This window comes from Ananas comosus, linkage group 5 (assembly GCF_001540865.1).
Source record: "Ananas comosus cultivar F153 linkage group 5, ASM154086v1, whole genome shotgun sequence".
Classification (NCBI taxonomy): Eukaryota; Viridiplantae; Streptophyta; class Magnoliopsida; order Poales; family Bromeliaceae; genus Ananas; species Ananas comosus.
Genome location: NC_033625.1, coordinates 14,731,603 through 14,748,326, shown reverse-complemented (window position 1 = coordinate 14,748,326; position 16,724 = coordinate 14,731,603). Strand labels below are relative to the sequence as shown.

Here is a 16,724-nt window from a genome sequence, read left to right as displayed (position 1 = left end):
ATTAAGTAAATAAAAAACTTAAATAAAAATTAAAATTTGGAAGATTAGATAGTTGACTTAAAATAATGTATAATTTACATAAGTTCTGTATATTTTTTATCCTTTTCTTTCTAAAAAATGGAGAAGCAAAAGATATCAAAAATGGATCAAAGGGGAAGAAATTCTTTTTTCAGTTGAGCTACTTTTTATGGGAGTATTTAACAAACACAGATATTTTAGAGTTTTTACTACATCAAACTAGCAAAAAAAACAAAACAAAACAAAAATCTAAATTTAAAACCAATATAAAAAAATATTCTATAAATCTTCTATAAAAATGGCCTACTACCTTAAAAAGGTAATAGAAATATATAAAATTTACCTAATTATATCATTTTAATTCGACTATCTAGCCTTTTTAAATTTTAATCTAAATATTAATTTTTTAATTTATTTGATTTAAATAACTTGATAGTATAAAATATACTAGCTAAATACATAAAGATAAACAATGTAGTCGAATTTGAAGTTAAGAAATTAAAATGGTTAAAGATTAGATAATCAGATCTAAAATAGTAACAGTTGAAATAAATTTCTCTTGGATATCTTTCCAGGAGAACGAATTCAAATATTCTCAGACTCAGTATTGATTATTAAAGCGATCCATTTTAGATCTGACTAATCCGAGTCATTCATTTAGGACACTAGAATGAAACTCAAAATACTTCGGTCCTTCTTTGTCGACACATACCACGTTTTTATTTTGGATGGAATTCTCGCTTATCTAAAAATACTATGTAAGCTGATTAACTAATCAATTAGAATATATTTAACAAAAAAAATATACTGTGTAATTTTTTTTAAGGACTTTTTTTTTATTTATGTATCTTCTTATTTTATTTAAATAAATTTTCGCTCTCGATTTTTCTGTCAAAAAAAAAATCATACATTTTAATTTATATTTTATTATATAAAAATAAAACTTTAGACCTTAAACCCCACTCACCTCTATAAAACCCTACTCACCCTACCCACTACGCATCTTCCTCTCTCTCTCTCTCTCTCTCACTCTCTCTCTCTCAACCTCCAAAAATGGCGGCGACCCAACTCCTCTCTCGCCCTCTCCCTCTCTCCAAACCCCTCCGAAACCCTAACCCGGCACTCTCCTCCTCGAGACCCTACCTCCCCTTCCCCACCCCCTCCCGCTCCAAAACCCTAGTCCTCCGCGCCGTCATCTCCGACTCTCCCTCCACCTCCGCCGCCGCCGCCGCCGCCGCCGCCGCCGGGGTGCGCCGCCACTGCTTCTCCAAGGCCCCCGACGGGTTCCTCTACTGCGAGGGCGTTAGGGTTCAGGACACCATGGACGCGGCGGAGCGGAGCCCCTTCTACCTCTACAGCAAGGACCAGATCACCCGCAACTTCGAGGCCTATCGCGAGGCCCTCGAGGGGTTGCGGTCGATCGTCGGGTACGCCGTTAAGGCCAACAATAACTTTAAGATCCTGGAGCACCTCAGGGGGCTTGGGTGTGGCGCCGTGCTCGTGAGCGGGAACGAGCTTCGGCTCGCTCTGAGAGCTGGGTTCGACCCCGCCAGGTAAAAACCCTATTTTCTTAACTAGTGATACTTTTTGCATTTGACTATGATTCTAGTACTAGTGATACATCAAAATGATATGGTCCTTTTTGATCATTTTTAGATGCAGATCATGTGAAAAATCCAACTATATTCCTGTGCCTCTAGGTTTTTTTTGTCAAAAGTAAGAATACTCATGTTTTATCACCTTGTTTCCGTGAATATATAAAAAATCTTATCTTTTGAGAGGAATGAGATATATTTAGATGCCAAATGTGGCTTTTTGAAGTGTTTTCTGGTGATCTTAAAATCATCAAATGAAATGGTACAAATTGTTATCATGCACTATTTAACTTCCCAAGTATGTAAACGTGAGTGTGCTGGACCGGAACAAATTGGCAATCCTTGGCTGCGAAGATTGAAGAGTACTTATCATACATATTGTTGTTTGATAGTTGGATTTGTCTTGCTATATAGTTGCGATTCTTCAGCAGAAGTTCTAATATATATTCATTGGGATGATGATTTTTGTGTACAGTTACATATGATTGCAAGTTACATACTTTAACCTTTTGGAACTGGATGCTTAACTGACTGAGTTAAGTTCAATCAGATGTCACCACAAAATAATTTACAAACTTTGATTCAACTTCCTTCACTTTCCATTGTTCTGTCAGCAGCATGTTTCCTTTTTCTTCATCTGGGAATGCAATATTTAGTCTGTTCAGTTTGTATTTTGAAGATCAGGTGTATATTCAACGGAAATGGGAAGCTCTTGGAGGACCTTGTTTTAGCTGCTGAGAAAGGAGTGTTTGTAAATATAGATAGCGAATTCGACCTGGAAAACATTGTGACTGCTGCAAGAATTGCGGGAAAGAAAGTTCCAGTTTTACTAAGGATTAATCCGGATGTAGATCCACAGGTGTGATACTTCTTACTGTGGATCTATATTGAAGCACCTTGTTACTAAATATTTTTTTGCATAAATGTACTTAAGAGTCTTTTTCTTGACCCTTTTTTGGTTGCACTCCTCAAACTATTCTATGCATATGAATTTTGGTCTGATCAGGCTAAGATATCAAACATGCTCTTAGAAGGGGGGAAAAAAAGAGAATCGTATCCAATTCTTACACTTTTATAGTATTGCCCATGCATCCACTTAAAGGTATAGGCATACACATATTTCCTGAGGATGTTTTTTCTGCGATAAAAATGCAAATCCAGCAAGGTAGGTGGATTAAAGCAGGCTAAGCTGCATGAAGAACAGAAGTTCTGATTTTTCCAACATATTTCAATGTTGAATTGGATGCTAAAAGTTTGCTTATTTCTGCTCTTACTAGGTTCATCCTTACGTTGCGACTGGAAACAAGACATCGAAGTTTGGAATAAGAAATGAAAAACTACAGTGGTTTTTAGATGCTATCAAGTCGCATTCCAATGATATTAAGCTTGTTGGAGCTCATTGTCACCTGGGATCTACCATTACAAAGGTATAGTGTTTGTCCTTTTCTCTAGCTACCTACCTTTTCTAACGTTCCTTTTTCACGAGTCATCTAATTCTCCAATAATTTAGACCGTTTCTTCCAAATTGGATACCAATATACTTTCAGGGCATGTCAAACAATAGCTAGTGATATCATTTTTGTGGTTACTACTACTATGCTTGCTTCTTCTTGATTTGTCTTGTATATTTAAATATTTTAGTTGACAAGAAAAAGAAATATTCCACTTAGAAACTTTTTTAAGTCTAATTTATTCAATAGGATTCCTGTATTAAGTTTGTATCTCCCGATAAGCATTCATGGAAAGCTGTTTTGCTTCTATGGTGCTTCATTCTGCTATACAGTTATGAATTGTTTTTTTTTTTTTTTTTTTTTTCCTAAGGTGGACATATTCAGAGATGCTGCTGTTCTTATGGTGAACTACATTGATCAAATAAGAGAACAAGGTTTTGAGTTGGAATACCTGAATATAGGCGGCGGCTTGGGGATAGATTACCATCATACCGATGCAATCCTTCCGACACCCATGGATCTTATCGATACTGTAAGCTTAATATTATTTTGAGATATTTACTTCTGTAAGGTTATCTATTTTACATATCTATTCCTACAATATTTGAACTTCCATTTGTCCTTTGAAATTTAATTGGTCAGGTATATACACTGGTTGCTTTAAAAAATGCCTCGTTGTTCTACAAATGCCGCTATTTGACAATAAATCCTTTTAGTATGAAATCAACATTTCCCATGAATTGGATATCTCGCCTCTTTTTGCTCCCAGTAATAAGCTGTCTATTGAGAGTTATATATGAAAATTCAGATTTAACAGGAGTATATATGTGTAAATAGATGATTTTGCTGGGATATATATGTAAGAAGCCCTTATATGTTTTAGCTCCTATATATGTGTAATTTCTTCAACTGCGGTATGTGTTTAGGTGCGTGAGTTGGTTCTCTCTCGAGATCTCACTCTCATAATTGAACCTGGAAGATCACTAATAGCCAACACGTGCTGCTTGGTCAATCGGGTGACTGGTGTTAAAACAAACGGAACGAAAAATTTCGTAGTGGTAGACGGTAGCATGGCAGAGCTCATCCGGCCTAGTCTATATGGAGCGTATCAGGTAAATTGATGAAGCTCGCTAATTAAATTAACTGGTGGGATCTTCATTTCCTTGTCAGTTGCTGCTTTTTCCTCAATAATTTTCAGCTTGTGAATTCTAAAGTATGCTGCATCTGTAAAGATTTAAAAGTCTATAAACAATAGTTGCCTTTTTTTTTCTCTTCACTTCTTATCTATCAGTGTTCTTATATCTTATTTTCAACCAAGATATAACTTGATTTTCTTGCATGCAGCACATTGAACTGGTTTCTCCTCCCCCTTCAGATGCCGAAGTCTCGACTTTCGATGTGGTCGGGCCTGTTTGTGAGTCTGCTGACTTCTTAGGGAAAGATAGAGAGCTTCCGACTCCAGCCAAGGTTTATACATTTATCACCGCATTGTTTTCCTTGTATGTAAACAACTTCTTCTCCTTCTATTAATGGAAGTTGATGATGGATTTCCAGGGAGCCGGATTAGTTGTTCATGATGCCGGTGCTTATTGCATGAGCATGGCTTCGACTTACAACCTTAAAATGCGACCCCCTGAATATTGGGTATGAATTTTAATCAGCCTACAGTTAATTCTTTTACCTAAAGTATTGTCTGTTTTGGTACCAATTGTTGAAATAGCTTCTCTACTCGAGAAGCAAATGCATTGGCATTGAGCAGCAAAAAATGCCGTTTTAATAGAGCTGCTTGAAGCATTTGACTGAAACTTTGGAGCTTCTGCTGGGTGGGATGGTAACCTTTTGGGCCTCAAAAGTAAAGGCTTCAATTTGAAGCCCTTGCTTCCACTACACCGTAAAGCTACTGAGGGGAAAAGAGAGAAAAAAAAAAAAAAACTATTAGTGCTTCTCCTAACAGCTCAACTCAAAACTGCATATCTTCTGAAAGCTTCGGATGAGCCAAAGAGGCGTCTGGACCTTCTGGCTTTGCCAAGAAAAAGAAATGATGTTTCAGCTACGAAACGAGAAGCTCTAATTCAAGGCTTCAGCTGCTATTCGCTTCTTCAAGCAGCGCTTCTGCCGAAGCACTAGTTAGGCCAGACAGGCATTTAATAAGCCCTTCCTCGGAATGGCAGCCAGAGTAATTTCTTATTATTTATCCTGCTTTCGCTTGTCTCGACAGATTGACAACGGCAAAATGGTGAAAATCAGGCACGCCGAGACGTTCGACGACTTCATGAGGTTCTTTGATGGCCTTTAATTGTTTTACAAGTTTTTACCATCCATCGTGCTTTAGGGATTTGAATTCCTCGTCTCTCGTGTTGTTTGGTATTGTTGTATCCGAAAATTATTGCAAGTGTTAGGAAAACATAACCAGAGATTAATTCGCAGAATAATATGCTTGGTGTTAACACAACTCCTCAAGTAGTCCTTGTGTACTCCACTTGCATTGTAGGGAACCTTTTCATTTATTTGTTTTCTTTTATTTCGGTGTGTTTTGGTGCAGGTGATAGATAACTCGCTAGGGGTGTGATTGTTTCACCGAAAGTGGAGGGGCGGGGGTGAAGTGTTTTTCAACCGTAAAAGGCCCACTTTAGTTGTTTGGTTTAATATAATTTTACTTTCGGTCGGAACTCAAACTCTCTAAATTAGCAAAAATGACTTTAGACGCCCGTCTCTCGCAGTCAATTGCACGAAAAAATGTGAAAATGAATAGTAAAATTATTTTTGGATTTTGTAATACTAGTTTAAATATGGATATCCCTATTCAAAATGGACTTAATTTGAACCGAACTCATGTTGCAAATTAGCGGCCACTAATTAATTACCCAATCAGCCCCCTTTTTTTTTATTTTTAGTATCTCATGATCATTAAAATTAGAAAAAACTTCAAATACCACTCTTGTGGTTTCATGCTTTTTCACTTTAGCACCTTATGGTTTAAAGTGTATCAATTTAATATCGTGTGGTTTTATTTTTATTGTTTTATTATCGATTTCACTAATGCTTTTTGTTAAATCAGTGACAAAGTTAAAACTAAACGGTATTAAAAAAGTGAATATTTGATAAACCTAGTTAGGGTATTTAAAATTTTTTGTATAATTTAGCGAAATATTAACAAAAGGGCTGACGAAAAGATAAAAATAAAATTACAGGACACTAATTTGATACACTTCAAATTACAGAATACTAAAGTGAGAAAGTGCGAAACTATATAGGAGATATTTGAAGTTTACCCGTAAAACTATATATATATATAACATATATTATAGTATATATATGAGTAGGGCTAGAATACTTTTACAAGTATCACCCAAGTGATACTTGTGTGTTTTTAGCCATTGGATCTACTTTTTGATTACTAATAGTCCTTGGATCAAACACTATTCCACCTACCACTACCTACCACCATCATCTCAAACTCACATCTCTCCATCCAAGGGCTATAAACACACAAGTATCACTTGGGTGATACTTTTACAAGTATTCTAACTCTACTATATATATATATATATATATAGAGTCCAGCTGCTATACTATCGGTAGCACGGGGCCTCCCGTGCTACCAAGTTGTTTTCGATGATGCGGCTTCCAAATCGACGATCGGCTCCGTTAGACTTGATCTACACTATTAAAAGTATTTGGAAACTAAATTTCAGATTTTTTCGACATCAATTGACTAGTGATCAAAAGATCTCAAAATTGACAATTTTAATGGCCGATGTGGTGTGTTTGTGAGTTTAACGGTGTAAAACAATCCAAATGCGATGAAAATTTTATAGAAAATTCTTTTCACTATTTAGAGTAAGATCAGTATATCTGATCTTGAATTTAAATCTTTTATCATCATTTTTTATGAGATTTTTATTTTCAGCCGTTCAATTTTAGACTACTTGTTCGATAGGTAAATGATATCGAAAAATTATGAAATTTGGTTTCCAAATATTTTAACTAATGTAGATCAAGTCTAACGGAGCCGATCGTCGATTTGGAAGCCGCATCATCAAAAACAACTTGGTAGCACGAGAGGCCCCGTGCTACCGATAGCATAGCAGCTGGACTCTATATATATATATATATATANCATATACACATAGATATACATATATATAAAAAATTTAAATAAAATTTAGTTATTTGTAAACATTTAGTATAAATAAGTTTTTAAATCTTATTTTAATATATATATATATATATATATATATATATATATATATATATATATATATATATATATATATGCTAAACATAGTTCAGCACAATGCTGGTGCTTCTTGTAACAAATTCAATGGCTTTATGATGGAATTGTCAAACACATCCTTTGTCCTTGATTTGAAAAGAAAATTGACTTGCAACTACTTGTGGGGCCCATGGAGGATTTTTTGTGTAGATTTTTGACCAATAATGTGCTTCTAGTGGGTCCCCCTTTGGGTGAGTAATAATGGAATTAGAATTCTTTGTTCAATTTTTTTCACCTACGTTAACTACTAATAAGTATTCATTGAAAAGAAAGTTTTACTTAGCTAGTGGGATCTTTTGTGCCTCTCAAGCTTCAAGAAGACTCTTTTGGTGCTTTTGGAAATGGTAAAAAGATTTTGTTATTAATGTTGATTAATTGTATTTGACCATATTTATCTTTAATAAAATAGTTGTAGCAACTATACTCTTTTGACGTAAGAACACAAGTTACACACTAATACAACAATGGAATTATTGCCTAGACATGGTCCACCATTTTGCCGCTGAGATTGTGAATTATTATCAATGTTAAAAGCAAACAAATAGTTAGACTAATGTAAAAATATTGGTCTTTTGAGTGTACAAATGGCATTGCTCTATATTTATTTTCTATTCCTATTTCAATTTTAACCACTTAATTAATTATAATCCTTTCATTTTTGAATTTGGTTTTAATGAAAAGAAGCCTAATCCCATGAACACCAGCCCAACTACAAATTATTAACCTAAATTCGAGACTCTTTTATTTGTCTAATCCCAAATCTCCATAATAATATATTATGAATCAGCTTGTGATATTTCAATTTTTGATATTATCAGATTTTTTTTAAAAAAAAAATTAGAACAATTGATAATAATTCAAATTAGGTGGTCATGAATTTGATTTAGCTATGTTTTAAGATGATTTTGAAGGTTTTTTTTTATAATTAATTAAAAATGGCACGAAAATGCTTGTGCGGTCCATGGGTGACGTGGTGAACCATGTCTAAGGAAACAGCTCAGAAGTTTTAATGCGCCACTCCGCGGTTTATCCACCCCGTAAAAGCCGGCGAGGGCAAGGGGCAATTTGGTAATTTCGCGCTCCCAACGCTCCCACTCCGACTCTATAAATAGAGGACCCTCCTCGCTCCCCATTTTAGAGTTTTTCCGCCCTTTTCCTCTGCGTCTTCTTCTCTCTCTCTCTCTCTCTCTCTCTCTCTTCGCGTGCCCTAGAGAGGGAGAGCTCCCGATACGAGAGCGAAGTGGGGGATCTCTTCGTTGCCGCTTCAATAGGGCTTTGGAACGCGTAATCTGGCTCCGATTCAGGTGAGGGTTCTCTCTTAGTCGAATCGATCGTTTCAGTCGGGATTTGGTTGGTTTGGTGTCTTGGAGATGTGATTTAGTTCTTTGATCGCTGTAATTTTGATCCATTTCCTGGTTTGGTGGGATTTGTTGATGAATGTAGGGGTTTGATGTATTGGAGCACGATTTTGCCTCCTTTTATGTGTTTTCATATGTCGATTGGAATTAGTTGATCTATTCGTATGGAAGATGGAAAAAAGAATTTATTATTTCGGGCAAATGTGATTATTTAAGCTTCTTTTAACGAGAAACTATGATATTTGCTGAATTTGAGTGGAAATTAGTGCCTCTTAAGTTTTTTTCCTACGTAATTGCTAGTTTCTAGGTCATTTTTGTCGATCACGTTACAACATGTATGTTCTTAAATTTTTTTGTTTTTTTGAAAGAAAATGTTTCTTTCTATGGGATGCTCTAGTTTCTAGGTCATTTTTGTCGATCACGTTGCAACATGTATGTTCTTAATTTTTATTTGTATTTTTTTGAAAGAAAATATTTCTTTCTATGGGATGCTTGTCAAATTCAGGTTAGAAGATTGTTAAGCAAAATTGGCCTCTCAAATTTCGGGCTTCAGAGGCCTTGCTCAAGAGATAAAATTACAAGGTGCAGGCTACTCTGTACCTCTCCATTTATGGCTGCTTACAATCCCATGGCCTACGCCAATGGTGATTCACAAAATAAGCCTGAAAGAACCTACCAAGTTGTCGTAGCTGCTACTCAGAAATTGGGTATCGGGAAGGATGGAGAATTGCCATGGAAGCTTCCATCTGACCTCAAGTTTTTTAAGGAGGTCACGACGACTACCTCAGACCCCGTGAAAAAGAATGCGGTTATAATGGGTAGGAAAACATGGGAAAGTATTCCTCTCAAAGAGAAGCCGTTGCGGAATCGGTTTAATATCGTTCTCACTCGCTCTGGGAGGTTCGATATTGCGACAGAAGAGAATGTCGTTACCTGTGCCAGCATGACTTCTGCCTTAAGGATGATGGCTTCAGCCCCTTTCTGTTTGACAATCGAGAAAGTGTTTGTCATAGGCGGCGGTGAGGTATTAAGGTGAGTAGTTTCAGGTTGAAATTTTAGGAGTAATTTTTGTCCCAGGCATTTATATGTTCTTTGTTGCAGGGACGCTCTTAATGCACCTGGATGCGAAGCGATTCATCTTACAAATATAGAGACCAATATCGAATGCGACACTTTCATCCCTCCGGTTGATCTTTCGGTCTTCCATCCGTGGTACTCGTCCTTTCCATTGGTGGAGAACAACACTAAATATTCATTTGTGACATTTGTTCGTGTGAGAAATTCAGCAACTGAAATGCACGATCAAAAAGATGAGGAAACAAATGACGGCCCGCCATGCAATCATAAGTTTGAGGTTGAAGAGTTCTCATTTCTCCCTAAAATGGTATTGGAACGGCACGAGGAGTTCAAATATCTTAAACTTGTCCAAGATATTATAGCAAATGGCGCTCGAAAGAATGATAGAACATTAACTGGAACATTGTCAAAATTTGGTTGTCAGGTATATCCTCTTAAACCTTCATGCTTCTAGTGTAGGAATAATATAAAATGCATCTTACATTATGCCTTTACCGCGCAGATGCGCTTCAACTTGCGGAGATATTTTCCGTTGCTTACAACCAAGGTACTAGATTTTTCTTCAATAATACTTGTTGATGTATAATTCTAGAATCTCTCAGCAAGGTCAATCTTGTTGCTGTCGACATGAAAATAGTCCCTCAGATGGAAACAGAGCAAACTGTAATCTACGTAATTAAAGGAAATAATTCACCTTCATGTGGTACAAGTTCCCTTTTGGCTGGTCCCTTTAGCATTTGTTACCATACAAGAGTTTGGCTGTGGGATGGCTTTTCTTTAATACTTTCCCTGCTTGTGGTATAAAGCCATTGTAGTTATCTGCGCCATTTCTATCCATTTGTCATTTTTAAAATCTGAATTCTAAAACTGATTATTGCCCTTCAGTTACATGAGTATGCATAATATGCTGGCAAGACTAACAACACGGCAATGTGAAACTTCATTGGAAGCTAGGAATTAAGAGTTGAATCAGTTATGAACTGAGAAGACAACACATTGTTGTTGCTACATAGATGTATTCATTCCATAAGTTGCGTACCATCTATGCAGTGAATAACATGATCTGCAAATTGTATTAAAATGCACATATGCCATTGTTCTGTAGCCTCTTCTAGTGTTAGGTGTTTTTTGAAGGGCCTAGAATTTGAAGGATGAGTAGAATACAATCCTTCTATAATTTTATCTGGAACATGGCTCTCAACAAGCATTGATACGAGAGATACAGCTTCAATTTTCATTTTCTTCAAATTTCTGGCTGCTGAATAATAACATGTTGGTAGTTTTTGCAGAGAGTATTTTGGCGTGGTGTAGTTGAAGAACTCTTGTGGTTCATCAGTGGTTCAACTAATGCAAAGGTAAGGTTCCTATTCTGTCCTGTTGTTATGTTGCAATCACTCGCACGCTCGTGCGTGCATGACTCGCTCACAAAAGATAATCATTGTGTTCTTTTTGAACAGGTTCTAGAGGAGAAGGGTATACATATTTGGGAAAGCAATGCGTCGAGAGAATACCTTGATAGGCACAGTCCCTGCCTGAGAACTTTCTTGGTTACAAATCTTTCCCTTTGTTGTAGGGGAGGTCTGATTCCAATGGTATTTTCTTTCTCAGTGTTGGCCTGAAGGATAGGGAGGCAGGTGACCTGGGGCCAATATATGGATTTCAGTGGAGACACTTTGGAGCCGAGTAAGCTTAATTTAATATAGAAAAGTATCGCAGTATCGATATCCTCTTTTTGATTGCAGTTTTCCATAAAAGAAGCACATCTTTGCCAGGTACACCGACATGCATGCCGACTATACGGGCAAGGGCTTCGATCAGTTGTCGGATGTAATTGACAAAATAAAGAATAGCCCAGATGACCGTCGCATCATTCTCTCTGCATGGAACCCTTCTGATCTCAAGAAAATGGCTCTTCCTCCTTGTCACATGTTTGCTCAAGTAAGTTTCGTCAAGTGTATAAAAGGTCAAATCATTGTCGTTCTCTTGTACGCTGACGCATGCTATGAGAACATAAGTATGTCTCATCCCTGCTATGGATTATTTGTATTCTCTCACATCCATAACCCTATCAATAGTTGAAATTAGACAAGGATTTTGAGAGTTATTACACCATTGATTGCTAGAGGCTGCATGCGGCAGTTATGTTTTCTCATTGGTTATCTTATTTTGCTGGTTGCCATTGCCACTTACATTCCAAAAATTCTTGAAATATGTATCTTTGCCAGTTTTATGTGGAGAATGGAGAGCTATCATGCCAAATGTACCAGCGATCGGCAGATATGGGCCTTGGCGTGCCATTTAATATTGCATCGTATTCTCTGTTGACATGCATGATTGCTCACGTCTGTGGTACGTTCCGTATCCTCTCTCTCTCTCGCTCTCTTCCCTTTTGGTGGCTTACCTCTTGTGCACAAACTTCTGTCTGCAAGCATCAATTTCTTAGCTTTATACTGTGTGTCATCAAATTCTTCATATCAATTTGATGATTCTTAATACTCTACGCAAGTAAATGGCGTACAGCATAAATCAAATAGAATAGATATGAAGAAGCAGCAGTATAATTTTTATAATCCGTGTAGTTAATGGGTCTTCATCTTCCTGCAAGTTGCTTGCTTTATCCAGCCGCATCTTATCTTATACTTGTATGTGCAGGGCTTTCGCCTGGAGAATTTATCCATGTGATCGGAGACGCTCACGTTTATAGGAACCATGTTGTCCCTCTTGAGGAGCAACTTGCTAGGCAGCCTAAGCCATTCCCAGTAAGCAGCTTAATTCTTTTGTTTTTTCTATCGCATCTATTTGTCAACAACATAGGCAATACCTTCGACGCTAGGCTTGTTTAGTACTGCTGCCTCTTTCCCTTTTCTTTCCCTTTTTTTTGTCAAAAAAAAAAAAAAAACGAACATATGTTGTGCGATGGAGTGCGCTGATGGATGGCGTCTATTCGTTTACTACATTTTTTTTTGCCACGGAGAAGCAAAAACTTAGAAGTAACTTTTTATTTTAATTTTCATTACGGTTTTTCAAAAGAGTACTCCGTGCCGCATGCGGTATAAACGCATTGCAAGCCAACAAACAACATAAAGAATAGAGAAGTCCATTTGCCAGTGCATCCGGTAAATTTATTTTTCTTGTTGAAGACTAAAAAAAGCAGACGAGACTGTTCAAGAAACTGGGCAAAACGAGGCACTTAACATTTAGCATCATTTACATTTTTGATCTTTATGCAGATATTGAAGATAAACCCAATGAAGAAGGATATAGACTCGTTTGAGGCGTCCGATTTCGAGCTTATTGGGTATGATCCTCACTATAAGGTAGCCATGGACTTGGCCGTATAAAGCCCCCCTTCTTTTTATTTCCGGGGCGTTTCCGACTAATAGCAGCAGGGATCTTCTCTTCTACTGGTAAATACTAGTGTAAGGTAAATTCGCTCTTCTTCTTTAACTTGTTGTCTTATATTGCATGCTTGCATCGCCCCATTAGGAATTTATATCACCCCTCCACTGAGAAAGGCGCGTATTTTTCTTACTATTATTATTTTTATTGATACCTCGCAACGTTGGTTTCTTTTGATTTGACTTATTTTGCTCGATTGAATTCGGTGTTTTGTTATTCTAGTCGAGTTGAAGAGTGTGTCACTTGGAATAGAAAATAACGGTGACCCTGCAATGACTAATACTGAGCTCTTTAATCTTTAGTTAATATTTTTTTTTACTTTGTCTCTTTTACTTAGGTACAGATAATGGTAGCGTTTTTGCTTGTTGGGGGCGAGGCTTCAGATGAATAAAATACAATGAACGGTAAAGGTGGTTGTTCAGTTGTTGCTGTCAAATTCGAAGATTATGTGTTCTTCTCTTTCGGTTTTTTTTTTTTAAAAAAATTCTCTTTTTTAAGCCTTTTTGGTTTGAGCCCTGATGAGATGGAGTTGCATGTCGCCAACCTCTTTTTTCAATGCCCGACTTGCACCCAACTCACCTTTAATACTTTTTTTTTTTTTTCGTTGTTTCTTTTTAGACTTCATATTATGGAAGTAACAAATAGAAATACCTGGGAGATGTATCCTATTTCCCTTTTTTTTTTTCTACCTATTTCATATTCTTATATTGACAGTGCTTGACTAATTTGAGGTCTTAAACTCCAAAAAAACATAGCACCTTATATTCTTCTTGGTAAAATTGTATGAACAGTTCCTGCACTGCCACATATTACAATTTGCCCCGTGTATTTCTTTTTTTCTCAAGTTTGGCTTAACACTTAGTCCGTCTTGTTTTTCATAAATCACACTAGTTCGGGATATATATATATATATATATATATATATAGTGAGGCTACTATGCTATTGGAAGCACGGAGCTTCCGTGCTTTCAAGTCGTTTTCGATGTTCGGACTTTCGAATCGACGATCGCTCTGTAATTGATCTAGAGTATTTGAAGTACTAGAAAATAAATTTTGCGATTTTTCGATATCATTGCCTAGTGATCGAAGGGGCTCAAAATAATAATTAACGGTGTAGTGAGCGGTTTGCAAGTTTAACGGTGTAGAATATTCCAAATCACCATGAAATTTTGGTAGAAAATTCTTTATACATAAAACAAGATCTATAACTTTGATCTAAATTTTAATGTCATATTATGTATTTTGTAAGATTTTATTTTCAACCGTTGATTTTACCACTTTCGATCATAGGCAAATGATATCGAAAAATCCGCAAAATTTATTTTCTAGATATTTAAATACTCTAGATCAAGTCAACGGGATATCGTCGATTAAAGTGCCGAACATCGAAAACATAAAGTGGAAGCACGGAGCCCCGGTACTATAGATACTATAGGAGACTCGCTCTATATATATATATATATATATATATATATATATATATATATATATATATAGCTAGACTGATATATTATCGGTAGTACGGAGGTCTTCATGTTATCAAGTTGCTTTCAATTATGCGGCTTTAAAATCGACGATCGGTACTACTGAAAGTATTTGAAAATTAAATTTTATAAATTTTCGGCATTATTTGGCTAGTGATCAAAAGGTTTCAAAATTGAGAATTTTAATGGTTGATTTGATGTGTTTGTAAACTTAACGGTGTAAAACAATCCAAATCTGATGAAATTTTTATAAATTTTTTTTTTACACTATTTAGAGTAAGATTAGTACTTTTGATTTTAAATTCAAATTTTTTATCATCATTTTTTATGAATTTTTTATTTTTAGCCGTTAATTTTTAGACTACTTATTTGATAGGTAAATGATGCTGATAAATTATGAAATTTAGTTTCCAAATACTTTTAATAGTGTAGATCAAATTTAACGGAACCGATTGTTGATTTGGAAGCCGCGGCATTGAAAACAACTTGATAGCACGGAAGTTTTTGTGCTACCGATAGCATACCAATCTCTCTCTCTCTCTCTCTCTATATATATATATATATATTATATATATATATATATAGCATATAGCAGGACTGCTATGCTTTCAGGAGCACAGAGGTCTCCGTGCTCCTAAGTCGTTTTCGATGATGGAATTTTCAAATCGACGATCGGTTCCGTTAGACTTGATGTAACGTATTTGAAGTTTCTAGAAAATAATTTTTGTAATTTTTTGATATCATTTACCTAACAATCAAAAGGATTCAAAATCAATAATTTTTAACAGCTGAAAATAAAAATCCTATAAAAAGTGGTGATATAGTACTATAATTTTCGATCAGAAATATTAATCTTGTTGTAAATAGTATAAAGAGTATAAAAAATTTTGTATCAAAATTTCATCTGATTTAAATGCTTTTACACCGTTAAACTTGAAAACGACAGATATAAATTATTAAAAATTATTAATTTTGAACTTTTTCGATCACTAGGTAAATGATATAAAAAAATTACAAAAATTATTTTCTAAAAACTTCAAATATGCTAGATCAAGTCTAACAGAGCCGATCGTCAATTCAAAAATTTCATCATCGAAAACAGCTCAGGAGCATAAAAGCCTCCGTGCTCCCGTGCTCCTGAGAGCATAGCAGTCTGCTCTATATGAGCAGGACTGCATATATATATATATATATATATATATATATATAGAGTGAGGCTACTCCATGCTTCGAAGCACGGAGCCTTTCGTGCTTCCATCTCATTTTCGATATTCCGACTTTTCGAATCGTCGATCGCGTCTCCGTTAAACTTGACTAGAGTATTTAGAATACCTTAGAATAAATTTTATATTTTTACGATATCAATTTCCGTAGTGAACAAAGGGGCTCAAATTAACGGCTGCAAATAAAAATCCTTTACAAAATTAATAAATATGAACATAAAATTTTAAATCAAAGGATATTGATCTTGTTTCAATTATAGTATAAATAGATTTCTATCAAAATTTACGTTATTTGAATATCTCTATATCATTCAAACTTCAAATCGCTCATTACGGCTTTAAATTTGTATTTGAGCTCATTCTGATCACTAGGCAAATATATCGAAAAATAATAAAATTTATTTTTTAGGTCTCAAAATACTCTAGATCAATTTAACGGACGCGATGACATTCAAAAGTCCAACATCGAAACCGAGCTGGAACACGGAAGGCTCCGTACTTCCGGATACATAGTAGCCTCACTTCTCATATATATATTATATATATATAGGCCATGGCACTTTACTATTATGTACTTAGAGTCTTTGTACTCATAATAGTTTTTAATATGAGAGCTTCCGAATCGACGAACATCCGGTTTAAAACTTTAAATGATCTACGAGTATTATGCAACTTAAAAAAAATTTGTTAAATTTTCAAAATCATAATAACCATCGCACAATGGGCAAAAAATGAACGCTAACAAATCGAACGCGGATCGTCTTAAAAAGAATGATACGGTCTTTTCAATTCAAGATCGCAGTTATTAATCTTAACATGTAGTCGAATAGATTTTTTATCAAA

At 35.6% G+C, this 16,724-nt stretch overlaps 2 protein-coding genes and 1 long non-coding RNA gene across 4 annotated transcripts; 2 read left to right on the top strand and 1 right to left on the bottom strand.

The window, feature by feature from the left end:
- Positions 1,036–5,585, top strand: LOC109710125 (probable diaminopimelate decarboxylase, chloroplastic). Its single transcript, XM_020232572.1, has 8 exons — positions 1,036–1,571; positions 2,298–2,472; positions 2,891–3,040; positions 3,435–3,596; positions 3,991–4,176; positions 4,409–4,531; positions 4,619–4,708; positions 5,283–5,585. Exons 1-8 carry the CDS (start codon positions 1,072–1,074, stop codon positions 5,358–5,360), a joined length of 1,464 nt encoding a protein of 487 aa, XP_020088161.1. The 5' UTR covers positions 1,036–1,071; the 3' UTR covers positions 5,361–5,585.
- On the top strand, positions 8,463–13,866 carry LOC109710124 (putative bifunctional dihydrofolate reductase-thymidylate synthase). Of its 2 annotated transcripts, none has more exons than XM_020232571.1 (12): positions 8,463–8,644; positions 9,204–9,730; positions 9,800–10,199; positions 10,278–10,322; positions 11,065–11,130; positions 11,233–11,294; positions 11,384–11,458; positions 11,548–11,713; positions 12,001–12,124; positions 12,428–12,534; positions 13,006–13,199; positions 13,518–13,866. In XM_020232571.1, exons 2-11 carry the CDS (start codon positions 9,309–9,311, stop codon positions 13,114–13,116), a joined length of 1,578 nt encoding a protein of 525 aa, XP_020088160.1. In that variant the 5' UTR covers positions 8,463–8,644; positions 9,204–9,308; the 3' UTR covers positions 13,117–13,199; positions 13,518–13,866. The 2 variants fall into 2 exon arrangements, with proteins under 2 accessions (XP_020088160.1, XP_020088159.1); XM_020232570.1 differs by having other exon boundaries at positions 13,512–13,866.
- LOC109710126 lies at positions 10,157–11,399 on the bottom strand. Its single transcript, XR_002216297.1, has 2 exons — positions 10,470–11,399; positions 10,157–10,394 (listed from the first exon to the last, which is right to left on the bottom strand). It is a non-coding gene; the product is annotated as an uncharacterized LOC109710126 (long non-coding RNA).

What these genes read in the sequence shown, in the direction of transcription:
- LOC109710125 (XM_020232572.1), top strand. Translation starts at nt 1,072, where the DNA reads ATGGCGGCGACCCAACTCCTCTCTCGCCCTCTCCCTCTCTCCAAACCC. An exon ending in ATCCGGATGTAGATCCACAG is followed by an intron (nt 2,473 to 2,890) that starts GTGTGATACTTC and finishes TGCTCTTACTAG; the next exon opens with GTTCATCCTTACGTTGCGAC. An exon ending in AGCTTCCGACTCCAGCCAAG is followed by an intron (nt 4,532 to 4,618) that starts GTTTATACATTT and finishes ATGGATTTCCAG; the next exon opens with GGAGCCGGATTAGTTGTTCA.
- LOC109710124 (XM_020232571.1), top strand. Translation starts at nt 9,309, where the DNA reads ATGGCTGCTTACAATCCCATGGCCTACGCCAATGGTGATTCACAAAAT. An exon ending in TGGAGACACTTTGGAGCCGA is followed by an intron (nt 11,459 to 11,547) that starts GTAAGCTTAATT and finishes CATCTTTGCCAG; the next exon opens with GTACACCGACATGCATGCCG. An exon ending in CATGATTGCTCACGTCTGTG is followed by an intron (nt 12,125 to 12,427) that starts GTACGTTCCGTA and finishes TTGTATGTGCAG; the next exon opens with GGCTTTCGCCTGGAGAATTT.